At 31.7% G+C, this 27793-nt stretch overlaps 4 protein-coding genes across 6 annotated transcripts in view; 2 read left to right on the forward strand and 2 right to left on the reverse strand.

Annotated features, from left to right (window-relative positions):
- Positions 1-513: 513 nt before the first annotated feature.
- Positions 514-5488, reverse strand: LOC108909473 (protein odr-4 homolog). Its single transcript, XM_018713818.2, has 6 exons — positions 5174-5488; positions 4610-5122; positions 1829-2017; positions 1068-1278; positions 822-1004; positions 514-736 (listed from the first exon to the last, which is right to left on the reverse strand). Exons 1-6 carry the CDS (start codon positions 5264-5266, stop codon positions 582-584), a joined length of 1344 nt encoding a protein of 447 aa, XP_018569334.1. The 5' UTR covers positions 5267-5488; the 3' UTR covers positions 514-581.
- A 1165-nt stretch (positions 5489-6653) lies between these two features.
- On the reverse strand, positions 6654-10592 carry LOC108909480 (regucalcin-like). Its single transcript, XM_018713832.1, has 5 exons — positions 10405-10592; positions 7685-7897; positions 7377-7592; positions 7116-7291; positions 6654-6903 (listed from the first exon to the last, which is right to left on the reverse strand). The coding sequence occupies exons 1-5, from the start codon at positions 10583-10585 to the stop codon at positions 6742-6744; spliced, it is 948 nt and encodes a 315-aa protein (XP_018569348.1). The 5' UTR covers positions 10586-10592; the 3' UTR covers positions 6654-6741.
- A 3181-nt stretch (positions 10593-13773) lies between these two features.
- LOC108909495 (regucalcin) lies at positions 13774-18297 on the forward strand. 2 transcript variants are annotated; one of them, XM_018713858.2, is made up of 6 exons: positions 13774-13852; positions 13930-14100; positions 14172-14369; positions 17350-17562; positions 17750-17928; positions 18030-18297. In XM_018713858.2, exons 2-6 carry the CDS (start codon positions 13944-13946, stop codon positions 18195-18197), a joined length of 915 nt encoding a protein of 304 aa, XP_018569374.1. In that variant the 5' UTR covers positions 13774-13852; positions 13930-13943; the 3' UTR covers positions 18198-18297. The 2 variants fall into 2 exon arrangements, with proteins under 2 accessions (XP_018569374.1, XP_018569373.1); XM_018713857.2 differs by having other exon boundaries at positions 13850-14100.
- A 3458-nt stretch (positions 18298-21755) lies between these two features.
- Positions 21756-27793, forward strand: part of LOC108909493 (regucalcin-like) — an 11479-nt gene continuing 5441 nt past the window's right edge. The window contains exons 1-2 of one of the 2 annotated variants that reach the window (XM_018713855.2): positions 21756-21856; positions 22062-22223. In XM_018713855.2, coding sequence (XP_018569371.1) covers positions 22067-22223 — 157 coding nt within the window. In that variant the 5' untranslated portion in view covers positions 21756-21856; positions 22062-22066. Of the gene's footprint in view, positions 21861-22061; positions 22224-27793 lie in introns of both variants that reach the window. The other variant, XM_018713856.2, reaches the window with a different exon arrangement.

Genomic DNA, 27793 nt, shown 5'->3' on the forward strand with positions numbered 1-27793 from the left:
GATGTGGTTATAAGGTTTCAACAGGTTGCAGGGTTGATTTTGTTGAATTCTACCAATTTTCAGCCATTTTTTGAGGTTAGAAAAAAACTCTGACGTGATGCGACCAAATGAGTTACAGATTCGGTTTCAGCGACCCAAAAAACATATAATACGATAGGTTTGGCCGAGGAGATCTTTCGTTCATTTTTTTTTGTGGTCCTGTGTTATCTTCCAAATATTTAAAATTGTAGTTGTGATAAAAGGCACCAAATTTTGTGCCCTGAAGATTGTATAAAATAACATTAAGTGGGTTTTTCATTTTATTCACTATGACGTAAACCCTGTATTGTATGTAGGGTTGATGCTACATCTTCGGGCTCTGGGTTAACATATCATTTCTCCGGGTTTTCTGAAAATATCATACATTTCCCACATTCCTTGATTTAGTCCTTTTTTTTAGACATGATAGAGATATCTTCTATGATATTGAAACCACGTTAAAAAAAAATCTAAACAAAAATATAAACCGTTTATTTCCATAGATAAGCAGTAAGCAGTTATATAAAATAAAAACTTTAAAACCAAATATACTGAAAACTACATTATTTATAAAAGTGTATCAAAAGCGAAAGAATTAACACAAGTAAAGCAACACCTAAACCAACAATGTACATAAACTTATTTGTGTCTGTGGGCAACTTTGGAAGAACTTCGTCACTATCACTTTCCAAGCCGCTACTGTAGTATTCAGAGATATCTATAAAAATAAAAAGACTTATTATACATTTTCACAGAATAGGTCATGGATTTAAAAACCTTTTCTTTACTTAAAATTGTCATACCTGCTTGACCTTCCACATCTTTGATTTTCAACTTCCCATCAATTTTTACATCTAGCAACTCTTCCAAAGATATTTTGGCATCTTGGGCCCCTTCTCCGGGGAAGAGGTAATCAGAGAGTGTTATTTTGCTGTGAGGGAGTGTAACTAGCACTCTTCTTGGAGGTTCATGAACACAGTTTATATCTAAAAAGTACAAAATTCTTTTACGTCTCTCCTTGATTCTGCTTAGAATCACAGTACATTTACCTTCTGAATTCTCTTCTTCCGTCAGAGAATCCCAATGCATTTCCAACCTAGTGGACAAGCTGCGCATAATATCTTGTTTGACAGCATTGGACGCATCGTTAATTGATATTTTAGGTTGCAACCACAGCTCACAAGCTACCTGGCCAACGATTCTGAGCTGACTTGCACTTTGAAATACTCCAAGTGAATCACCCTTAGATGGGTCTGAACTCTAAAGAGCAAAAAAAAATTATAATTATGTCATCACAAATTCATCAAATAAAATAAAAAACACTATTTACTGGGTGTTTCAATGAAAATGAAGTGTCAAGGCTAGCATCCTTGGATGAACATAAAACAGATTTAGGCCAAGTTACCTCTTTACAAATTTTTTTCTTTCAATTTTTTAAAATCCATCCATCAGTTCTACAGAAATCAGTAAGAATGCCAGTCTTGTTTTTTGCCATTTTTCTTGCTAATAGATATTTGTTGATACTTACTGTTGAATATTACTGAAATGCATTATTGCAAAGGAAAATTCAATTTTGTACTGGAGTCATTGTTACGGATAGACAAGTGTTTGGATGCCTTCTACAGAAATTTCGTTAAAATATCTTACAAATTGACAATAATAAAGTGAAATTAATTTTTCTAAATGATGAAGTTCATTATTTTTTAAGGATCTCATAAAAGAAAAAATTTAGAATTTGTCTATGTTTGGTCGGCAAATAAAAAATAATGACAAGTTACGTATAAAAATAAGTTAATTAGTTTTTACCTACACAAGATTGAAAAATAGAAACTTTCATCGACTTTGTATCTTGTGAATCAGATTGGCTTTTGCTAGACGTAGAGCGTGGAGCCTTCTTCTTTTTACCAATACTTTCTAAACTCTCTTCTCCTTCCTTGGACTCCCCGTCAAATAAGAAAATGGAATTTTGGAGATTCTCATCAATGTCCTCCAAAACCCCCTTAAAAATTAAAAAAAAAAAGTAATGTAATACAGGGAGAAATTCTGTACAGAAAGTTGTATTTACAAAATATAGTCAGTAAATTTTCATAGGAATTTCTCAAAATAATATTAAAGTAGAGGAATGATGACACACTGTACTAATAAACATTAACATTTTCATTAGATGAGAGTTGCCAACACCAGTCAATTGAAACATCATCACTAAACATCAATGCAATTTCACTCTACTACCGAATTGTATTGTAAGTTAGAATGTATGTGTATTGAAATCCAGAATCGATTATACATTTGTTACCGTAGAACTCCAACCAACAAGATCATCAGTATGCACATCTTTTTTGCACAAAATGATTAAAAATTAAAAAAATGATGACAGCAGGGGTCGGCAAGTAATTTTAGGTGGGGTCTGGATACTTTTGAAAATTTTTAACGAGGTCCAGAAAAAAAATTCTTGCTAATTTTTTATTTTAATTTGAGTAATTTATACTTTATTTTTGGCGGTCCAGTATTTTACCTTCCGCGGTCCGGACCTGGACCGCGGTCCGCCAATTGCCGACCCCTGCACTAGAGGATAATAAATTCAATAATAGCAAAACCTGAAAACTAAAAATTAAAAAAATAGTGTTCCTATTTTCTGCCAACATTAGACATTGATCTATTTGTTGCATAAAATGTTAATTTGACACATATGGCGTTTAACTAGTGATAGACACTAGTGATTCAGATATCGAATAATTAGTAATTTAGTATGCGAAGCACAAAGGCTCCATCTATCGCGCTGACTTCCACTATGCCATTCAAATGGCTACTACGGTGGAAGCGACCTGCTAAAATTTGCCAGGTACTTTATTGCACGAACGTCGCCTATAGAGGGCGAAACTAGCTGTTGTACTGGGTGTCGCGAATGTAATTCAATGCCGGTAGGGGCAAATAGCCCTCGGAGTAGTTGTTTTTCGCGGCACTGACGACTTAATTAGTAATATATTAAACATAACTATCGAATAAATCTATTTCAATAATTCAACTAATAAATGTTTGGTGGATGTGCAGAATATGAAATCTCTTATTTACTTTTACAAAGAAAGATGATTTATTAATTATTGTGGGTTATTACGGTATGATAGTTATTCGTTTATACAAATAACTATTGTTTGTCATGTTTGTGCTCAACCAGTACAGTGATCATGACTACCTTATGGATTATCGACCAATAGCTATTAATTCAGTGACATGTGACATGAAACCAGCAATTTGCTAACCATCACTATTTTCATTCGAATACTTCTTGGACTATTGAATAATTTGTAGTTTAGTATATTACTATTCAATATTTCGATATACAACGGATTTTGTGGAGATTATTTTTTTACAAAAAGTGTTGGTAAGTTGAAGCTATTTAGAATATAAAATAACATATGTTTTATGGAATATATTATGTGATGTTACGATTAAATGGTGTTTAATTGAGATTAAAATAAAATGTACCTAACTCATTGTGACATTTTGATTTTAAAAAAGTGGTGGCCGTAAAACAAAAAGCTCGACAAGAAGTAAATTTAAAAAATCTCATTTTGGATCAGGACTTACAAATGTTTTGACTTTTTCCAATATTTGCAAGTTAGGTCAATGTGGTTTTCTTTATTATAACTTGTTCTTAAAAATAAATAAGTATAATCCTTTATCCAATTTTTGGCCAACAAAACAAGTATTTGTCAACCATTTTGTAATTCCTATTTGTATGGCCCCAAAAAATAGGTTTTAAATTAGATAGTTTTCGGCTACTTATATTTTTATAATTTTTTGGTGGTTTGTTGACAAGTAGTTCTCGGCATTTCTCCGTCTTAATTTTTTTCATTTCACATTGCATTTATGGCCTTAACATTTTTCTTTCTTGCTAGTTTTCTGAATTTATTATAAATGATAAATTTATATAATCGCCGACATTTAAACGATTTTTATTTCATAAAGATAAATTACCTAATTATTAGAGTTCGGGACTCGGTCGGATGATCATAGTCATCGTGTCGACCTTTCGCTACGGCGCCACGTACAAAACCGGTTATACCGGCAGTTATTGGCTTTGTGTTTGCTTTGCCATATGTGTTTTAATATTCTAATAATGTTAAACATGCCAAGTGGTAAAAAACGACTTTTTGCAGATAAAGTATGCCAAAATATTTATTTTTATTTACACCTACCTCTTTATTCATTTGTTTACAACGAACACGTCTATGACTAGCCGACGAAAATCCCCAACTCTACTAATTATTAAATGTCGCCGAAAGAAAATCCCATTGTGGCCAATTATGTAATGGAAAATATGGCTGAAAAACGCCATCACACTGGCCGATTACTAGAATAAGCTAATCGTTAATTAGCATGGTGTGTTTACAGAATTTTTTCACAAAACATATAAGTAGGTGAATATTAATAAAGAATTAAATTTAGATTCAGTAATACAAGTTCCAATACATATCAAATCAAAATATCTGATTTCACTAACTACCCGAAAATAGGTGAATTCACCCTAAATCTGTTGAAAAATGGGAAACGGCCATACTATTTTTTTGTAAGTACATTAATTACTTACCTTTATATGTTTTTGTAGTGGCCAGTCTGCTTCATTTGTCTTTAAATAATATATCTGATCGATCACATAACTACATTCCACATTAATCCATTTGGTAGCTTTCGGCAAAAATTTAAAATCCACCGGTTGAACACGTAACGTATTAACATCATAAGATTTTGCAAGATATTTTTCAGTTTTCATGCAATAATTTAAAACAAGTTTTTCAGTGTTTTCATTTCCATATAAGTAAGAAATGCCTTCTAATTGTTTATGGATTGTCGTTAATATGCCCTTAATTTTAGGATTAAATTGACTTAGTAAGTCCTCAGGGGATACAACGAATATTCCCAAAACATACATTCCACCGGGTAACATTCTAGTAGCATGACCAGCATGATCGGCCACCCATTTCTCATTCACTTCTGAAATGTTCTTTATTTGTTTGGCCGGTAAGCCTTCCTTCTTTTGTTCCTCTGACTGATAAAGAGGTGTTTTTGCAAAATGTATAACATAATCTTTACTCAAACAAGACTGAAAATTTCTAAATTAGCACACTATCATATTATTTAACCTAATTATTACCTGCCCCAAAATTAAACCTACACAAATGTTTTGCCTGGTTATATCGGTTAAATAGGTTAATAAATGATCATCTGCAATCGCACTTCGTACCATTTTTCATTTAATAATGTAACACAAATCTGTACTTAAAATATTCTCAAAACAGAGCAACAGCTGTCAGTATTTTGTATACTGCATAGGTGTCATTTACCACAATTTAATCTTTATAATGCCAAAATTTTAAATCGTGTTTTATCACCAAAGAAAATCAATAATTATGTATCATAAAATCAAAGGTAGATTACTAACAAAAACTGGTTCTAACCTAACTCTGTAAAGAACTCACAACTGACAACTGACAGTAACAACCTGAAAGTAGCAGTACTACTAAAAGGCGTTTTCCTTCCGAAATAGTTTGTTGCACCCTTTGAGCATATACTACTGCTCGAAGGTTACACTATTGTTTATATAGTTACTATACAGGGTGTCCCGAAATTTATCCAACAAAATTTGGTCACAGATTCTTAAGACAAATTTAGGGGATCCGTATTTTTTATTTTTGCCCCCTCTTTCGGAGTTACAGCCCCCTGAAGTCCGCCCCTAAGAATAATCTTTTTTTTATATCTCAGAACCCTGTTGTACGAGAATCACTAAATTTGGTACACAGGGGTTTTATGGCATGTGGAATCTGATGGTGCTACGTTTTTTGGCGTGGAACCCCCTTAAGACAATTTTTCGTGGGCCCCCTTGTCTGGAGCCAATAAAAACTTGGTCGCATATTTAAATTTCTTAAAAATTATCAGTTCACTAGAAAACCATTAAATTTAGAAACTTTTTGTCCCTTTATACTTTTTTCGTAAAACGCAATGTTTTCGAGAAAAATGTCAAAAGGTGATCGAATGCATATCGTGATTCGCCATTTTCCTCAAAAACATTGCGTTTTTCGAAACAAATATCAAGAGACAAAAAAGTTTCTAAATTCAATGGCTTTCTAGCTAACTAATAATTTAAAAAAAAAATTGTGACCAAATTGTTCTGGTTCCAAAGACAAGGGGGGCCACGAAAAAGTGTCTTAAGGGAGTTTCTCGCCAAAAAGTGTAGCACTGTGAGATTCCACATGTCATAAAACCCTTGTGTTCCAAATTTAGTGATTCTCGTATAACATATAGTTTTGAGATATAAAAAAGACTTCTTAGGGGCAGATTTTAAGAGACTGTAACTCCGAAAGAGAGGGCCAGAGGGGCAAAAAGAAAAAATACGGATCCCCTAAATTTGTCTTAAGAATCTATGACCAAATTTTGTAGCATGAATTTCGGGACACCCAGTATAAACAATGGTTACACTAAACAAACATATTTATAAAAATGATAAAACTTGGACGAGTAAAGAAAAAGATGTACTACCAAGTAAGATGTCGTGCATCAATCAATTCATGTAATGCTATGATTAAATTTTGTCAAATTATCAAGTTATCGAATAGAATTTTTATTTATAGCTGTGCTCTCCAATATGAATACATTTTGTGAAACGCTAGTAAAACAATTTTTGTTTGTCACTAATTATTTAATACATCTTGTTAGAACTCTGTATTACAATTTTACTTTCACTCCTGGAAGGCCTTTAGCACCGGTTCCAGTTAGTCTAAAAAGGGCACCAGCTGGGTGGGGTTGCTTTTCTCCCTTTACAACCAACTGGGCACTAGTTACGTAAAGTTCATCCAAATTTGCACCCCCAAAAGCAGCTGATGTGATCTAAAAACAGTGATATATTATTTCTACATTGTTGTCTCAGATATTTGTTCAATTCTCCGAGATTTTTAAAATATTAGTTTATTTGTCAATTATAACACTTATTGTATCCTTTAAATTATTGTATGTTCTGCAAAATGTAAATTTTTTTGTGTTAATATTAATTAATTTCGTTAAATATGAACTATAATAAAAAATATATAGAGTAGGCATACTTGTTTTGCAGGAAAAGTAATTGTTGTAATAAGCTCTGAGGTTGTAGGGTTAATATGCAATAAACGACCACCATCAAAAACTGCAACCCAAAGGTTACCATCGGCGTCGATAGTCATTCCATCGGGAACACCGGGAATGTCATGATGATCCAAGTTGAATATTGGTTTTCTGTTGCCTGAAAGATATGTTTTAATAACCAAATTAACCCAATCACAGTCTTTTAATAAATTTCCAGAAATCGTTCATATGATATAACTTACAAATTTCCCCCTTGTCGATATTATAATCATACTGATCAACTGTTCTTCTAGGAGAATCAATGTAGTACATTTTCTTCAACTTCACGTTCCAAGCTAAACCATTGGCAATGCTAACTTTCGTTAAGTGCGTTTTTACCCGATTTCTTCCAATTAAAGTGTAGAGTGCCCCTTTTTCTTTCTCCAATTTACCAATTTCGGGCTCTGGACCCATGGTACCTTATGAATACCAAAATATAATAAATTCAAGAATGACCAATCCTTTCATGACATAACGAATGCCGTATTTTGTCCGTATTCAAAATAATTACCTGCCCAAAGTCTTCCAGTCGGATCAGCTTTGCCATCGTTCCATCTATTGTTGGTGAAGCCCGGTTCATTTTCCACCTCTAAGAGTTCTTCTATGTTAGAAACCTTGTCACTTACTCCGTCCCAAGTCACAGTTATCAGTTTCCTTCCAAGGCCTACCAAAAACTTGTTATTGGTACCTTCGACGGGTATAACCAACGCTACAGGTCCTCCTTCTACAAAGAATATTTAAATATGTAGAAAGGTTTAATCAACAGAAAAGCAAGGAAAAAGAGTTACTGCTGATATTTTTGAATGTTTATCAAGAAATAAGTACCTATTCGAAATATATTTTGGTCAAATTAATAATTGATAGGTACCTATTACTTATTCTGAATTAATAAGTATAGGAATAGTGAATAAAATAGCCAAAGAACCAATCATCGTTGACCCGATATACAAAAAATCTAATTATTTATTAGAAAAGAAATTCTTAAATATTTAAAACTATGTTATATCCTTGAGATTATATAATTTTCCATATTTTGATGACGCATCTTTTGAATAAGATACTCATAAGTTATCCTACCAAATAATTTTATTATTTTTTTGTCTGGTTGCTGTCTTCTATGAGTTAAAAATACAAATTAGACATGAACTTAAGAGGATCGAATTATTAATGAAGAATTTTTCATATTTTTCTAGATAAAGTATGTTAGTCAAAAATTAGTCCAAATCTAAGTACCTACAAACATACAGAATATGTATGTGGAACCCTTTGAAAACGCAGTTGGTGTCATAATTTGGCATATTTAGAAAGAAATATCTCAAAATAGTAGATTTTTTTACATCATAGTTATAAAAAGGTTGTACGAAAAAATAATTACACTCTGTTGATACTAGTAAATTGTTAAAAGAACAGTTTAATAGGAAAAACTATTTTTTATTAAAATAATTAGGTATAGATGACGGTACAGAAGTGCTACTATCAAAATTTTTAAATGCAAAATGAATAAAATAACATATCAAAAAGATATATATGAAAATGTAATCACCTTGTATGTCCACTTTCAATTTCGATTTAGAACTAAATAGTTATACTCTAAAGGTGTTAACTAAAATTATCTAGGTATCTTAAAGAGACAACTCAAAGGTTAATAAATAATTAAAAATTTAAAAAATAGTATTTCCCTATCCAAGTTGTACTAATGAAACTCTACTACTCACTAAATACATTACACTGCAAAACTTAATGTACATATTTTATATTTTTCAACTATAATTTTTCTTCTATTATTTATTTTATTTCTTTTAATTGTTGTTTTTGTTTTGATGATACTACTGCAAGACTTTTCTGAAATTATTTATTTCAAAATCAGCCGCTCATTATAACAGCTCCATTGTTTTATAATGCATCTTTCTCCGTCTTTTAAATATAATTTTCAATTTTTCTTAACAAATAATCCATTTCTCCTATTATCCTCATGGCCTATCGACAAACACTTATCCTATCAAAAACTTTTTTTTACGAAAAACAGTTGTCGATAATCGATCACATAGCAAACAGTATAATTTTAGGATCCTTAAAATCACAATTTTTTTAGTTTCTATGAAATATTAGTACTCTGACCTTTTTATCAACGTAGTTATCGCTATTCAGAATAACGTACTTAAATATTTCAAGTTATCGACATTCTATTTATTTTAAGAAAGTGCTAGAAAATTTAGACTTTGATTTCAATATTTACATTTAATTCCTTTGATATTCAGATAAATACTTGTATTTATTTTATAATTAATTAATGTAGATGAGTGTTGTGATTAGACTTAAACAAATTACTAGAGCTTATTTTTGACTCGAGAAATATGCTCTGAACTCTATGAGATAATAAAATTTTTCAGTGTAATGTAGGCACCTATTTAATACTGTGGTTTGGAAAATATTAGTCAATTATAGCCTCACAATCTCACAAACAAACTTTTGAAGTACCTATCAGCATTTCCAGTAAATTTTTTGTGTATTGCTACAGTTACAAATTAAACATTTTTGCTAGGACTTTCAATAATGTCGAAAATATGAAGTTTCGATAGTTTATATTCTCATTTCATATCAGATGGTGTTGACTTAATTATGGTGGAAATGTACTTAACAAATGACTGATGTCTCCTAGGACTAAATTTTCTAGTTCCGTTATTGGATTAAAAACGTATTCATAACATTAAATTAAAAAAAATTAAGTTTTCTAAAATTGAAAGCCGAGGAAAAAGTATTAAGAAAACAGTCCATTTCTGTATCGAAGCAAGATTTCAGATTTCAGAGTACCTCTATACATAATACATTCATAATTCAATAAAAGAATAAGATTGCGATAAAAAATTTCCTGGATCTAAAATAAGCGGGTTCTAATAAACTATCTGTGTCTTTTTGCAAAGTAATTCCTGACAGCATCTCTTATTGATACTTCTCAATATTTAAATAAATTTTTGTATCTACTACAATTTTTTTATAATATGAAGTCAATAAAACAGTAACATTTTTAAATATTTAAGAACCAGCAAGAATATTATAATTAGGTACATTTGCTCATAAATTTACATACACAATATTTCAAATGCCAGTCATATTTACCAAACACATGTCTGTATTAATAATTTTCTTGGTAAAGGCAAATTTTAGAATGGTTAAATTTAATAAATATTTTAAATGTCCGAAAGATTAAAAAATTCTGAATGAAAAACTTGCCTATTCTCGCCTTCGTATGCGTACTCGTAGAAGGCACAAACTTATTGATAGTTTGTCCAAAGATATCCACATAGTACAAACTCTGCATCGCCTCATCCCAATGTGGGCCTTCCCCAAGAATAGCCCTTTCGGTCAGTACTTCAATAACAGGTGCCATCTTCTTCAAAACGTAAAATACCATCTAAAACTGGTCGCCTGTCCTCTGACTTTTATAGCAATTTTCGACAAATTCAATTAACCGCAGGTCGCACTATTTAATTAAAATCGTTATTTCAATACTGCCTTTTAATTTAAATATGACTTATCTCCAATAAATTTAATTACAATATTACACATTCATCATGGATATCTGAATATTGTCTATAAGTAGACCTTAAGGTTAATCGAAGACCGTGATCTCATTGTTGAGTAGGTAAACAAACGTTTATCAATGTTGCAACGTGAAGAATCTTCTACTTCATCTTTACTAATAAATAATATTTTGATTCCCATTCACAACATTTAATTTTTCTGGATAAAATTTAGGTTTCGCATGGTGAAAAAAAATAACCAGGAAATAAATATTTTGTAGATTTTTAATAGCGATTTAAGAAAATTAACCACTGCTGAAAAGAAATGCTATAAAAATACTAACCAGAATTGTTATTGACAATATCTGGAATCATCCCACAGTTATACTACACATACTAAATAGAAAGGGCTAAATATTTGTGGCCGTAAATGGCGTGTGGTCCCCTTCTTTGTTCTAATTTTTTGTACTAAAATGAAAAAAAAATTGTGAGCAGAGAAATTGCTAGTTCAATAGTCATATCAGTTCTACTTTAGTCTCCATTGCAGAAACGAATATCACTTATAGTGAAAGTCCATTTATTTTTCTAGATTCTTGTTTTAATTGTTTTCTTTTTGTGAAAAGACGGTGTCACTGTGGTGTGTGTATTGATAAGTGCGAATAAGCATACCAAAATGGCAGTACAGTAATAAACAATGAATTAAAGGATATGGCGCTAACTGACGAAAATTGAAGTTAGCTGAACATCTTTACATACAAAAATTTTCAGAAAGGCATGCACCGTCACTTATTGTAAACAGAGGCAAAGCCATTAGTGGAGCCAACGGGAATGATTTGAAAAAAGTTTTCATCATTTCATTATGGTAAGTCATTATAACAAAATTGTTCTATTTGCAAAAAATCTTTCTGCCAATTGAAAATTAAATTATGTTTTTTAAACTGTCAATTTCAATTATATTGTATAATTAAATAATATGCACACTCGCTATAATATTATCGTTGCAGTAAGTACGTACATTGCACTTATTATTTTTCTGTATTAATGACCCTTTTAATCTTGTTTCTTTGTAGTATAAAAATATATAAAATGTAAATTTATATTAATTACCTCGCCGTATGTGATAAAACTTTTCCTTCTTTTTCTTTCCCTAGCGAATTCTTTCCAAACATATGTGTGAAATACTTTTCTCTTGAGTATTCCACAGCTTGTAACTGAAAATGAAAGTAATGCGTTCTATATGTGATATGCTTGTTATATTTCGAAGTATTCTATCACCATATAAAGTTTGGCATTTGTAATTTAGGACATCCTGTATAAAACTGTATCCTTAGGCTGACTTAATATGTACCTATATTTTCTGTCAGCTGGACTAATTTCACAATAATTTGTAAAATGTGTAAATTATTGTGAATTCATGATTTCTTTAAAATTTTCTTGGAACATACGGTTAGATTTCTAGTATATTCCCCATTTTCTATAAATAGAAACTGATTTTCAATATGTATTTATTCAAACGGAATGTTATTAAGAATTTATATCCTTTGTCAAGTTGATGTGGTTGATTTTGTGAACGGTGAAAGATTAGTTTCAAATTATTATCTGACCTTGGATCCTTGTTGGCTACAAAGCATCATATGATATCTCTAACTATGGAAACAGACTAAAACAAATTGATTTAAATTGTTAAAACAGATATAAACAAAGCGTCATTCTAAGTAGTGTTAACTAAAACATTGATTTTCGAAACGTCAATAACATATTGAATTGCGCGATATATAGTGATGTATATTTTGTATTTTTTTATTTTTTGCTTGTTTCAGTGTAAGATACTTGGTTAGGCAAAACTAGTTCCATAAAAATAACCCTTGACTGATCCTTTTGGCGCAAGAATTTAATTCGTTAATTTTTTAATTTTTTTCACAGGTGTCAAAATACCCAAATAAATAAAGGGGAAACTACAACTATGCCACAAAGACGTAACTTCAGACAAATTGGATGAATAATGTTTTATTGTACAGGGTAAACCTAACTTGATGAATTCTTGAATGTTTTAATTTCTTTGAAAGATCTAGTGTATTTTTCATTTTGGAAATTTTTTTACTTTTTTTCACTGATTTACGCGATATTTTTTCAACAAAATGCGGTTTTTCAGTTCGGTATAACCTATACTTATATACGAGTATTTGTTTTTAATGTAACACTATGTACTATGTATTTATTCAATTTTTTAAAATCTATATAATTTCAATTCAAACTATGTGTCATATACGATATTTATACAAACAATTTTTTTCGAGAGGAATTAGTTAAAAATTCGGTTGGCTATGCTCCAGTTCAGCATATCATGCATTTTTTCATCTATATGTCAGAAAATACACTTAATTGTTTGAAGAAACAATGTAATTACAAAGAAATTTATTTTTTAGGTAACATCATTTTTAAACGAAATTTTACACATATCCCAAAAAATGGAAAAAACACGGTGATACATATAAAATAAAATAAGTTATAACTAAAAAACTGTTGTAGAAGAATATGACCTACGTCACTGGATTCGATATGCCAAAAATTGAATATAAATCCAATTTACAAAGAAAAAACATTTTCTCAAATAATAATATTTGACATTACAGGAAAATCACCAAAAGAAAAAAGAAAGTATTTGGTCCACCCTGTAGATACAAAGTGTCTTTAAAATATGTACACAACTTAAAACCAAAATACTTTGTACAAATTTGCCCAACTCGTCTTGTCTGTGAGATGCGCATATCAATACTGCTAAATAATGAATACTTCTGGGCAAAAATTTAATTTAAGTCTGGTAAATGCAGTTAGTTAATGCACATCTGAAACTTTTGGAAAGCATGACCTATTTATTATATTAGTAGTATAAAAAAATGACATAAAAGTTGTTCTTTTTTTTGTATATTGTATATAGCCTATTTATGCAACATCCAGTTTATTACAATATAAGACTGATATTTACTTATCTCCTCATAGGTATATTAGGCTAAGTATGTATAGGTTGTATGTTTTATTATTGCGTCGAATCGAACTCCAACATAAATTAAACTTGAATTTGTTATCTACTTTCTATAATGTTTATATCAGCAGTTATTGAAGAGTCATTGCTATAGGCATTTACAAAGTGAACACAGGTATTTTACTATTACCTGAATTTTATCTCTAATTTATATTTTCTTATACGTATCTATGTATAATTCTCCTAAAACAGATGTAAAGGATAAAATGGTGCCACATATCGAGAGAGTAGTAGAAAACTGCGTTTTCGGGGAAGGTCCTCATTGGGATGAAGAAACTCAAAACCTTTATTTTGTCGACGTTATGGACAAGAGTATTTGCAGATACGTACCTGATACAAAGAAAGTTACGAAAGCTAATGTTGGTAAGTCAAACTAAAATTCAAGTAGAATAGGTACTTGTACAGAAATACAATGATTTTATGTCTTTTTTGAGGTGCTATGGTGTCTATAATTATTCCTGTTAAGGGAGAGAAAGATACATTTTTAATAGGCCGAGAAAGAGAATTGCTTATCATAATCTGGGACGGAAAAAGTGACAAGGTGTCTGTACTGAAAAAATTAAAAATCGAAAGTGATTTGGGTACGAATTTTAATGATGGCAAATGTGACTCTAAAGGTAGATTGTGGATAGGTAAGTATAAAGGTTTTCTGTATCTAATAGTATTTATATTCATATTTATTTTCCGTATCTTATATTAATATAATAATAGTATTAATATTATTAAGTATCTCCTTAAAATTCAGTCTAAGAAAGTGCTCTACTGCTATCGCATATAAACCTTCCCCCTGACATTTCCAAGTTATGGAATGGAATGGAATAAAAACAAAATAAAGTACGTCTATATCAATTTAACTGAAACATCAAAATATACCTGCTGTTTTTGCTACAAACATAAATACTTTAGCAGTTTATGTGGTAGATGAAACAGTTCAAATAACTAACTATAAGAGTTTCAAATTGTAGATCTTCGGTTCATTCTCAACATGTGGAATCGTGCGACAAGTAAGGCGTGGAGGGAACACGATTCCAGTAGCGTATCATTTTTTATTTTTTACATTTCCACTATTTTTTAACCCAGGTTGAATACTTCTGATGGATGCTTGTTAAACAATCGCGCACAATGTCTTACTCACCCACATATTCGCATTTCGCGCCGCTCGAATTGAACATTGTTTATTATACAGCCTTCTTGATCTGTTAAATTAGCTCGTCCTGATTATTAACAGACTGGCCACTAAACTCGCACACAATTCCATTGCTAAAAAACACCGAAATAACTAAGTATGAGATTAATAACCCATTTTTCCCACTTGCACGCATATGACATAAAAGGAAACGCCTGGGTTGGAAACTGGCAAATAGAAAAATGAAACTACGCAGCGTTAGTTATCTTTCTTGTTGTATAACTTGTACATACCTATAGGATAAGCATGGAAATAGGCGTTTGTAACTATAATCCGAGTGAATTGGATGAAACATGCCTGTTTCAAAAATCAGGCCTAACTCGAATTTTATGGGCTTAAAATTAAGTAAAAAATATCCAGAATAAAAACCTAAATTTGTGTATTTGTAGAGGTTGAGCGTCATATTGTTTATAACAAAAGAAATAAAAATAATTGCTCTTTTTTCAGTTTTTCGCTTATATCTCCGAAAATAAGCCTCTAATCGACTTGAGGTATACTTATCGATTTTGTTTCTGAAGGTAGACTTTTGCGAAAGCTCGCATTTTTTTTTACATTGCAAAATTAGCGGTGAAGAAAAAAATATGCAAAAATTTCAGCATTAAATAAAAAGAACGATTTTGACTGAAATTGGATGGAACTACAAAAAAAGATAACTGTTGCGGTGCTCAACAAATACCCGCAATGCGGACCCCCAATTTCAAAATGCAAAATTATAAAGTCGTAAATGCGAGCGGGTATATCTTCTGCCCAAGTCAAGTTATTGAAATTTGGTGAAGAGGTAATTACATTGTCTCGAGTCTGTAAATTTCAGATTTTTGTGTTGCAAAATAAAAAAGTTATTAACAAAAAACATATAAAACGGTAACTAGGGTCCTTATCTCGGCGGTTTTTTAATATACAGATTTCAAACCAATTATATCAAATAGTGCTTAAAAAAACATGAATTTAAAAAAAACATCTCGATTCGACCAATAGACGCCGAGATATTTTTTTTCCTAAAAACGGTATTCTGGTTGTTCTATTTAATATTTTGTAATAAACTTAGGTTCGTTGTAAAGACTTCCTTTATACGCTGAATTTTTTTTTAATGAATTCGAACAAGAAATGACCAAGTAAACGTGGGTTAAAGACAGAGTGATCCGTGCCGCGGCCCACGCAGCTGAGCGCTAGCCAAGAGAGGGGAGCGCTGTGACGTCATAGTGCCCATGCTGCGTTCGGCTTCTCAAAATTCTTACTTAACAAATGGATTGTGACACATAGAAAGCAGCTACCGGGATGCTTTTTCTTTACAATCAACTTATTTTTTTCCGCTCTTGCGAATGGTGTAAGCAAAAGTCTGTGAAAGTCAACGCCAGACCCCGAAAAATACATTTTTATTGACTTTGCACGTTTTCTTTTGTAATTTCATTATGCTTTCAATATTTTGAAAAGAAAGAATGTATTTTTACGTATTTAAAAACAAAAGTCAATTATTTCTTTGCAAAAAATTATCAGTATTCTATTTACCGCGCTCAGAAGAGGTCGACGTATAAAATATTGTCTTAAAATTAACTGTTACAGTTATTGCGTAAATTGTGTCTAGAATATTATTGAATGTTATAATATCAACATTACATATATGTGCTGCATTTTATAGTATTTAAAAGAACAGTTACGTTCAATTCTACCATATTTTGTTCAATGAATTGTATTGCTAGCGAAAGTTGTTTTTTTTTAATTTTTATAAGAACATTAAAAGTAAAATAAATATTTAATGTATAATATATTTTAGACTTCAATGAATTTTGCCATTTTGCCACATTCAAATCACGGTCTTGATTGTGGGTATTTGTTGAACACCCCAACAATTGTATTTTGCTGTCATCCAGTTTCAGTAAAAATTCTTCTTTTTATTTAATGCTGAAAATTTTGCACATTTTTTTCTTCACCACTAATTTTGCAACGTAAAAAAAAAATTCGAGCTATCGCAAAAGCCTACCCTTGAGGCAAATTTCCTCAGGAACAAAATCGATAAGTATACCTCATGTCGATTAGAGGCTTATTTTCGGAAATATAAGCGAAAAACTGAAAAAAAAGCAATTTTTTTTTTCTTGTTATAAACAATATTATGCTCGGCCTCTACAAATATAGAAATTTAGGCTTTTATTCTGTGTATTTTTTACTTAATTTTAAGCCCATAAAATTTGAGTTAGGCTCGATTTTTGAAAAATAAACCTAAATCGCCTGGACTACTATAAAACATTCCAACTGCGCGCGCGCAAGTGAACATGTACGGTCCACCTACAATTTCCATGCAGAGAATACACAAAATTACTTTCAGATCAGATTAAGAAAAAAAAAAACTTGTGGTTCAATTTATTTAGGATGGTTCAATCTATTTAGGGAACTTTTGTGTAATTGCCAAATGTTCTAATTCCAATTTTCAGGAACGGTTGGAAAGTGGAGTGAAGATGGGACGGTAGAGGAAGAAAGAGGCTCCCTCTATACCATTGAGAAGGACAAGATCACAAAAGTAGCAGATAAAATTACCATGTCTAACGGCTTAGATTTTAACCCGGCGCTAAAAAAAATGTTCTATATATACTCTCATAAAGGCACTATAGACGAATTTGATTTCGATATTGAACAAGGGACTATTAGTAAGTTTGGCATAATAAAGTGAGTAACAGTGTCAAAAATTATACATAAGGCAGTTTTCTGTCAAGTTATATGTAGCAGTAGTTTTCCCAACAATTCGTTTCGAGTTCGTGTATGTCGTACGAATAATTCTCGAGTTCGTCATCATCATCTATCCAAGACATAACATTTTATTTTGACCCTTTCTAGCAAATCGTCGTCCCGTGTTCACATTATCAAGACATGATATTCCTGGACTTCTCGACGGCATGACTATTGACTCCGATGGCAATTTATGGGTAGCAATATGCAACGCAGGTAAAGTCATCAAAGTTGATCCACGAAAACCGGAAACACTTCTATATACCCTTTCATTACCAGCCAAACAGGTAATCTCGTTAATAAAAATGATTAAGGCTCGCGCAACAAACAACAGTTTTAAATTTTTTTCCTATTCATATTATAATGTTAATTGCTTTATTTTATATAGACAACATCAGTCGCTTTTGGTGGAAAAAATTTGGATGAACTCTATGTTACCACTGGCCGTCTAGAATTTGGAAATACAGAAAAATTATCTGTTCCGGAAAATGGTGCTGTCTACAAGATTACTGGATTGGGATCAAGAGGTGTTCGTGGTGAAAGTTTTGCCCTTTAGATGTTTCTTTTATTAAATTATTATGTTTTTTAAACTATTATCAGTTGATAAATTAAAAAATAAAAAAATAATGTCCCTATTATCAAAAATTTCATGTTAGTTGATTGGTTAATATCTAGGATAGATAAGATGTTTTCTTCAATTTTAAGAGTAACTAAGGTTTTAATTATTATAAAACATTTTATTATCTAATGAAGTTAGTGACACTGGTAACTCTTGGTATTGATTCCTGACTAGGGCAAAAACAATAACATTTGAAAACTAACAAGAATTGATAAGAGTAGTTCAGTCGAAGTTGTTTCTAACAAGTCCATAGAAAATTAAACCTGTTGGAGTTGAACACGTTACACCTACGAACTTCATTTAGTAAAAATATTGGACACTGCCGATTAAGATATCACCTCGCTTACAAAAGTTGATTTTGGTCAAAGAGGCTCAGTGTCATTTGCATTTAGACAATGAGAAAACGGCAGAATATGATGTACTTGTCATGTAGAGGAACTTGCCAAGTGGGGATACAGATTGCGGTACATCTAACAAGAACATTAGCTTTAATAGGGAGCTAAAGGAGTTAGCCCATAGGCTAACCTACTAAGACGTGGCAATCTCCTAGTTAACAGTTGGCCGAAACATGACAACGGCGCCTTCAATGACGATAAGATGGAAACTTCAACCTGAAAGGTTTCAAACACAAATAATCATGGACATTAATCTGACAATGTAATGTATCTACAAGTATGCAGGGTGTCCCAAAGAGACTCAAAAAAAAGTTTCAGATATAAATTGTAGAATGTAAAGAAAGCAGCAGGTGGATCTGACCTAAACTCAAGTTTCAAGATCAAATCAAGATCAACTCGACCTTTTATACAGTCGATAGAGCGCGCCAAGAATATCCGAATATGGAACGAAAATAATTTCCAGTATGTCCTTGAAGGTTATTTAGAAGTCAAACTCATTATTCTATGAATAACTCGACAAGATCCAATTGTGGAAGAAAATGTTTGAAACAAAATTTGTAGGATTTTGAATGAGCGCCAAATTTTATGTCAGAATCTATAATCAAATAATTTCTCCAGGTCATTTGAAAGTCAAACTGAAAATTTTGAAATTTAACATATTGTTGGGTTAATAATTAAAATTTGATGAAAGGTCATTTTGAAGGCTGATATCTAATCAGTTTTAGATCAAATCCATTTAATATATCATTGAAAATCCTACAAATTTTACTTTAAACATTTTAATTGAAGAAAAATTAATTTTCCCTCCAAATAACCTACAAGGACATACTGGAATAATTTTGCTACTTATACTTGGACGTAAAATTGGCGCTTTGTCTAAGTTGGCCTTAGTGTGACCTTGAAACTTAAGTTCGAAATCAAATCCAAGGCCATCAACATATTGGTTTCGTGATATTCCACAACATTGTCTAAAACTTTTTTAATATAACTCAAACGTGAAAAGCTCTCGGGGTGGTTCTTTTTGGATCACCCTGTATAAAGAAAATAAAAAAATATTTATAATTGAAGACATTTATTAGGTACATGATTTATGTAACCTCCGCTGATACCTTCTTTAGATATAACTAGACTACATGGTAAAACTATACCACATATAATGATACAAAGGAATATCTAAACTCTAAAGTGACAGATGATCGAGAAAAATATGACATTGAACACAGATCGCGGCCACGAAAATGTTTGATAAAATGCTGTATTGTCAAACTGTATTACCTACAATTAGAAATCAACGGCGTGGCTAGCGAAGAGATAACTAACCTGCTTGCTTCCAATTTTACGAGGATTTTGATAATCCTGAGTGAACTGCGATAGATCATCAAGACATAGTCGACAGGAAACTAACCTAATTCATATGACAAAACGAAAAGTGCAAATTATTTTTATAATAATAAGTAGCAGATAAATGATGAGGTTATTCAGCAATGACTTTCAATATATTATCGACATATGTATAGGTCAAGGGTCGGTAACTGGCGGACCGCGGTCCAGGTCCGGACCGCGGAAGGTAAAATACTGGACCGCCAAAATTTTTTTAAAGTATAAATTACTCAAATAAATTATTTAAAAAATGTTTTTTACGTTTAAGTGCCAATCTTATCGTTTTTTCTAGTATTTACAATTGTGTGAGTGTTTTGAGTTCTTAATGGTTAGTAAGCAGATTAAATTTGAGTCCAAATTAAAATAAAAAATAAGAAATGTGAATTTTTTTCTGGACCTCGTTAAAAATTTTCAAAAGTATCCGGACCACACCTAAAATTACTTGCCGACCCCTGGATAGGTATACAATATAAGTATTTAGTAGATACTTATATGGTGATATGCAAAATGTATTACCTAAACCGCGACAAACAGAAAATTTTATATACGATGTGATTAAAAAAAAACTAGGAAAACTAGGTTTAGATAAAGTCTGTGTAAATTGTTTAGTTTACTTTCTTGATACTATGAATTTGGGTTTAAAACAGAAAATTTTATAAAAGAAGAAAAGAAGCATTGAAAAAGATTGTGATTAAAACACATGTTATTGAAAAAAAAAGTAGTAATTGCCAGTCTAGAATAGAAATGATTTATAAAACGCAAAAGATATTTTCAGCTTTCTTCTAAATATCTAAAATGAAAATGAGAGATGTAATGCAAGGAAAATTCTGTTTTACCCCTCTCTAGTTCATATTTGCAGATACTTATATGCACTTAAATATAAATATTTTTGGAACTGATATGACGGAATTAAAACAAGTGCACAGTATTGCGCTATAAGAAACCATTTTATAACTTTTTATCTCGTTGATAACTTTATATCATACCAAAATACGAGTATTTGAACAACCTGCTATCTACACATTCAAATAAATCCTCCATCATTTATTGTAGGAATCCGTCAAAATTTCCTTTTTTTCGAGTTAATAGGATTAATATTTTGCCGCTCGATTAATATTTTATTGGATATGGATCGGCCGGTGGTCGAACGGTTCGAGGAGTCAATACTTGAATAGATGAATGCCGCTTTCGCGGGTTCGATCTCCGCAGTTGTAAGAACGTAGATCAGTTATATTCGTAGAGAGGAATTAGGCACTCTCTCTGCGGGTACGGTAGGGTGGAAAAACGTTGGCTTGGGCCAACGTGAAAGATTGATACCCGTCAGCGTTTGACCACCCCCCTAATTAATGAGGTTTCCAAGTTTCATTCCTGCACTGAATGGTGATTGTGCGTGCTGCTGAGTAATAATGCCGCCCCTTCTTCCGCTAATCCTTGCGATTGGAATGAGGGGTAGAAATATTATTGTTATTATTATTATTATTGTTATTATATTATTAATTTTTTTTACGACGCCTTTTGAGTAGTATCTGTGAAGTATTTATAAGAAAATGTCAAAAAATTGTTCACACAACTAGAATGTTTTCAAGAAGTTGATCATATATTTTCCCATTTTGGTATGATTTTTTGAACCTGTACTATGTCGATTCTTGAATCAAAGTACTGTCGTAGTCAGAAATTCTTTCGGGGCATTTAATAAGAAAAGTGTAGGAAATTTAGAATCTATTACGGTCCTGAGATTCTCAATTCTTATCGTAGATATCTAACTAATATTATAAAGGTCAAGAAGGACATTATCACAGTTATATATTTTCACTCAACAAAGTAAGTATGTAAATATTTTTCTAGCAACTGTTTATATTTCTACTCTTTTAATTTTGAATTGGATTTAAAATTTCCTACACAAATATAACATCCAAGAAAATTTAAATAATTTGACAGTTTTTGCAAAAACAAACGTAGAGGGTATAAAAACGGTACTTCGGTACCGGTTAAATACCGGTTAAATAAAATTCCTTTTGTTACTTAGAGAAAATGGCTCCTCACATTGAAAGAATCGCAGAAAATTTCCAATTAGGCGAAGGTCCTCATTGGGATGGAGACACTCAAAGCCTCTATTTTGTTGACATTAAAGGAGAAAGCATTCATAGATACGTGCCTGCTACAAAGAAACTTACTAAAGCTAACATTGGTAAGATAAATTAAAAACTAACAACTATATTTTGAAATACCTACAACCTACACTAGTCACAAAAATTAAAGAATAAAAAAAAAGTCCAACATTTTTAGGTAATTTTCAAAAGGCTGTAACTTGGTGGTCGTAGAGCAATAAAAAAAGCAAACTGAAGCTTGATCACGATCTGAAAGTCAAAAATTTTTATGGTTGACCACCTTTAAGAAATCATAGAAAAGCAAGAGAAAAATTCTTTTCAAAATTCTAGCTTCCTTTGAAAAGGTCGACGGACTTCACAATAGTTTCTTTGGCAATCCCACTCTTTTAGTTTGATTTATTCCCTTTGAGTTGTTCAATAGCTTTGTACGATGATTTGTCATCGTTCAAAGCAAAAAAATCGTACAAAAAATGTAAGCAGGGTTTTGAACATTTCAAAATATTATCTATAAGTAGGGTAGTAGGTAGTCAGAACTGAGCCGCGGGACATAGGCGTAGGCATTATTTATTAAAACGCAACAAATTAAATTGTCCACAATACATCACCACCAATAAATACCAATAGATAGGAATTAATTACGCTACAACCATAACAAATATAACAGTATACTAACGTAATATGAACGTGAAAAGCATTCTGAGGCAGCGGCTCGGTTGGCCTGCTTGGCACGCCATCGAATTGCGGCTCTCTCTGACAGACCTATCTATAAGACATTCTTATCGTTTTTTGATAAAATAAACATTTTTTTCGATGCAAGAAACGAATTTCTTTTCAAACTTTTTTTTGCAGTATTCACAATCAAATAAAAAATGATTGTCCCTTTTTTTGATCATGATTTTCAATTTTAAAAATTAATTCCAAAAAGTTGTAAGTACCTATACACTACAATTAATCGCTGTATTTTCTTCCGCAAATCTTGAATACTTAGTTATCTATCGCACAAATCGTTTCCACAAACTTTAATTAGAAAAAAAAAACAGTTATTTCAAAACTCACCCGAAGATCATTTTTGTACACCTATTAAAAACGTTATTGAAAAAAAAATTTTTTGAAAAAATTTATTTCATTCCTTTTTGATATTTAACATTTTTTATGAAAAAAATATGGGTTATTGCGAAAAAACATTTTCAGTCTAAAAAAATGAATAAAAAATTTATCCTTTAATTGATTTTTAGCCACAGTGACAATTTCAATTATTCGGATCACCATGAAGGTTTATTTGGGATACTTTGAAGTTAAAAATAACGAATATATCCTTAGTCTGTTGATTATTTGTAAAGTTACCTCACGTTTAGCGACAATCCTAAAATACGCAAATTTGTATTATTTTCTGAATCAAGTTTCTTGCATTGAAAAATTTTTTTTATTAAAAATTGATCCCTGCTTGGGTTTTCTGTTGATAAGTGGCATTGCCAAAAAAAAAAAATATTGAAGGCGGAGGTCGTTTCACAGGTAGCAGAAATTTTGAAAAAATTTTTCTGCTGGATTTCTTATGAATTCTTCTAATCAACGATAAAAATTTTTAGCTTTCGGATCCTGAAACTAGAAACTTCAATCTTCAATTTGCCTTTTCCCTATTGCTATACGACTATTTTTCGCCAAGTTGCAGCCTTTTGAAAATCGCCTAAAAATTAAGGATATTTATTATCCTTTAATTTTTGCGACTAGTTTATATTCATTTGTGTATTGCTAGAAATATAAATAATTGTTATTTAATTAAAGAACACACATATTTTATCAATTTTCGAGTGGGCAGAAAAGAATTTCAAGCTGATAACAGAAAAATAATGTTGTTGTTGTCAACATCATCCCTACCAATCGAATTACATTGTGAAATATATTCTGACCATATTGAAGATTAACCAAAACTAGAGTTCACTATCTTACTGAATCTGTCAGTGTTCACGCAATAAAAACTAAAAATTATATTTTGGTATACTATTTATTAGATACTCGCAGGGATAGGCGTTTACGCGTCGACTTTATTTGTCGACGTCTACGTGTAGACTTCGCGTAGACTATGTAAACAACGTAGACTATGTAGACAATGTAGACAAAGCGGATTTTGCGCTCTAATTTCAGTTTAATCTAACCTATATTATATTTGCGTTACATTTACGTATGATCTATTTTGTGCTGTACTCAATTCATCACTCAACTTTTTCTGTTTGGCTGTTTTTACAAAAACATAAAATGAGCGGACGTAAAGCAAATTATAATTTTGGTCGGTTAAGATTAAGAAAGTGAAAACTTTCATTTTTGTATACTTAATATATATATTTTTATATTTTTTAAAACAAAAATTATTATAAAAAAAATTATATAAATATATAAATTAAGACAGTCAGTAAAAAACAGTTTATTTAATTTTAAAATTTTAGTCTCCATTCGTGACCTCATTAAGTGAAAACTAGGGAATATATATAATACTCATATATGTATAGAGGTACATATACCAATAAATACACATAATATTTAGTTTGAGAAAATGCAATAAAAAACATTATCTTGTGCCTCTGCAAATATTTACAGAAATATGTTACCATTTATCGTTTATTGAAAAGCTCAGCTCTATATGATCTGTATTAAAATCTTAGATCTTATATATTTACATAATATGATCTAGGATTGAAACAAAAATTATTTTGAAAGGGTACCTATATTATAAATTAGTAGAAATATTTAATAAAATTTTTTTCTATTAATTTCTGTAACTCTAACACCTTTAGAAAAAATAAAATTAACGTGTTCTAACTAAACTAAAATATCTACACAAAGTGTTCTTAAAACTTAATCAGATATTCCAAATTGTTGCTGACTTTAAAAATGATAAAATTTTCATTAAAGAATATATGCGACATATCTTTATTTAGAGATTTTATAGAAAAAAAAAAGTTGGTCAATCTGACCTGACCTAAAACTATCGAGGAGCATCAAGCGAGACACACTTTTTTTTTCGTGAATTCTCGGCAGATATTGTTTGATCTTTTGTACTCGGTTCATACATTTTTTTTATAGATGGTTGTGATAGGTAGGTACTTTTCCAAATTCCAAATTTTCAATTTTTCTTTTTTTGCAAGAATCACGAGTTACAGCCTTACGAAATTCTTTTTTTGAGGTACATACCTACCACACCTTTTTCTAGTTTTGAGAGTTTCTTAATTGTTGACATTGTCGACATTGTCTACATTGTCGACTCTTCCAAATTAAGTCTTCATCTAGATCATTGTCTACGCGTAGACAATTGCATTGTCTACGTCGACATTGTCTACCCGCCCATCCCTGCGACGAGTATCATACTCGTAGTCTCATAAAAAACGTCGCAAACTATAACTTATCCATTTTTAGATATTTCATAATAATTTTACATATTTCGGAATAAACAAATTTCATAATACTACGCCTATAGAGAAAGGAAAAGTATTATGCTATCTGTGCTTTTTAAGTCAATTTAAAAATAAAAATTTTGATAACGAAAACAGAGAATTTTTCGAAACACTGTCTAAACACTGTCTAAATTTGTTTTGAGTTGAGAATTATCTATTTTCTCAGTGTGAGATACGAATATTTCTAGTTAGGCAAAACTAAATTTATAAAAGTAATCATTTGACTGATCTTTTCGACGTTATTTATTAAAAAATGTTTCCTTTTAGTATGACAGAAATACACAATCCATTACTGGCCAAAACAAGAAAAACACAATTTTTAATGATTTTTTTTATTAAAGTACATATATTCAAAACACATACATTAAGACTAATTTATTATTGAAAAAAATCATATACAGTATTTTGAAAAAAATCACGTAAGTGTGTATACGTACCTTTGGCTGAAAACAGTTATTAAAATTAATAAAACTAAATTAGTTTTTTATGTGAAAATTTTCAAAGTAAGCTGGATGCAAATTCACTTTACATAAATAAATAGTATTATTTTTGCGAAATCGACACTTTTTTCTTGCACTATTAACCTCTCTATTATATAATATGCCCGATGTTGTCAAATTTGACTTCACCTGGTAGAGCGGATTGAGAGGGTCTTCCATCGCTGTTTTCTGTATCTAAAGAGAGTGCTAAATCCGAAAGAAATTTTAGCTGAGATTTCGTTGTGTGCACAGTGTAAAGTGCATTTGCATCCAGCTTACTTTGAACATTTTCACATAAAAAACTAAAAACATCAGCTTCCAAATCACCATCACTATCTATACATGGTTGTATTTCATACGTTCCTGCAATATCCGTCTTCAATCCCTCTTCTCCAATAATATTTTCATCAAAGCTTTCCTCATCTGTAATTTCACCTGTTTCTGACGGCACATCAGAAACATCAACCAATTCAGCATTTTCACAATCTGAATCCTCTTCTAACAAAGCAAGTAACTCTTTAGTGGTTAGTACCCTCTTCATTTTCTATTTTGACAAATGACTGCAATAATATAAACAAAATTATACCTCTATAGCTTCTATACAACTCAAAAATCTCTTACCTCATATTGGCACTAGATGTATCCAAAAAAATAACTATTATGCATTACAAAAAACTTTAGTTCAAACAATATTTTATACAAAACTACACTTTTTTACACAAAGGAAACCCAAGAAGTACACTCTGCTAATAGTCGAGGTAATGAAGCACTAAAAAGGCCAAAAGTTCGGAATTTTTTCCATAAAGACTGATCGGAATGCGGTTTTTTGCATTCTCTTCCAAAAATTTTTGTAAAAAATGTGGCTACTTTGTGTTTCTAACAAACCGGAAATTGCATTGCTGCAGCCAAAAATGCATTTAAAAAATGTATTTTTTGAGACGCTTTTTGGAAGATTTCAAAACTTTGTAACTAAGAGTCAGAACTGGCCCAAATCGGGTACTTGGGGGTTTTCGAGGTCGCTGATCACGATTATGATGTTCAAATTGACCTCCCGAACACCTGAGGCTCAGGAACGCCGATGAACGTCATCTCCGTCGGACTCTCCCACAAATCACACGAGGAAGGAGAGAAACTCGGCGCCCGGGGTTTTTTTGGGTCGCTGAATTCAAATATGCCATCGTCGAACACCCCCCGAACACCTGGTGCGCCCGAACCTGGACGTGGACGTCATCTTCGAGAATTTTCCTGACAAGATTGACAAAAACAATCCGAAAATCATTGTGGGGGCGTTTTTTGGAGCGCTTAATCCAAATTTCACGTCGAAAACGATCCCCTGTACACCTGGTACACCGGAATTTGGACGTGGACCTCATCTCCGTGGGTTTTCCTCGCACAATCGAAAAAGACGAACTAAAAATCGATATGAAGGAGGTTTTGGGGCGCTGAATCCAAATTCCACGTCGACATCGACCCCCCAAACACCTGGTGCACCGGACCCTGGCCCCGAACGTCTTCTCCGTGGGGCTCTCCCAAAATTCAAGCGGGGAAGGAGAGAAACTCAGCGCCCGGGGGTTTCTTGGGTCGCTGAATTCAAATGTGGCATCGGCGAACACCCCCCGGACACCTGGTGCGCCCGAACCTGGACGTGGACGTCATCCCCGAGAATTTTCCTAACAAGATCGCCAAAAATAACTCAAAAATCATCGTAGGGGCGTTTTTTGGGGC

This window comes from Anoplophora glabripennis, unplaced genomic scaffold (assembly GCF_000390285.2).
Source record: "Anoplophora glabripennis isolate ALB-LARVAE unplaced genomic scaffold, Agla_2.0 scaffold327, whole genome shotgun sequence".
NCBI lineage: Eukaryota > Metazoa > Arthropoda > Insecta > Coleoptera > Cerambycidae > Anoplophora > Anoplophora glabripennis.

Bases quoted from the DNA above. Each gene is read 5' to 3' on its own strand.
- LOC108909473 (XM_018713818.2), bottom strand. From the start codon at position 5,266: ATGGTACGAAGTGCGATTGCAGATGATCATTTATTAACCTATTTAACC. The intron at 5,123-5,173 runs GTAATAATTAGG...AGAAATTTTCAG, and splicing joins TAGGTTTAATTTTGGGGCAG to TCTTGTTTGAGTAAAGATTA. The intron at 1,005-1,067 runs GTAAATGTACTG...TGTACTTTTTAG, and splicing joins GGAAGAAGAGAATTCAGAAG to ATATAAACTGTGTTCATGAA.
- LOC108909495 (XM_018713857.2), top strand. From the start codon at position 13,908: ATGTATAATTCTCCTAAAACAGATGTAAAGGATAAAATGGTGCCACAT. The intron at 14,370-17,349 runs GTAAGTATAAAG...TCCAATTTTCAG, and splicing joins TAAAGGTAGATTGTGGATAG to GAACGGTTGGAAAGTGGAGT. The intron at 17,929-18,029 runs GTAATCTCGTTA...TATTTTATATAG, and splicing joins TTTCATTACCAGCCAAACAG to ACAACATCAGTCGCTTTTGG.
- LOC108909480 (XM_018713832.1), bottom strand. From the start codon at position 10,585: ATGGTATTTTACGTTTTGAAGAAGATGGCACCTGTTATTGAAGTACTG. The intron at 7,593-7,684 runs GTAATTATTTTG...GGTATTCATAAG, and splicing joins GACTGGAAGACTTTGGGCAG to GTACCATGGGTCCAGAGCCC. The intron at 7,292-7,376 runs GTAAGTTATATC...CATATCTTTCAG, and splicing joins TATCGACAAGGGGGAAATTT to GCAACAGAAAACCAATATTC.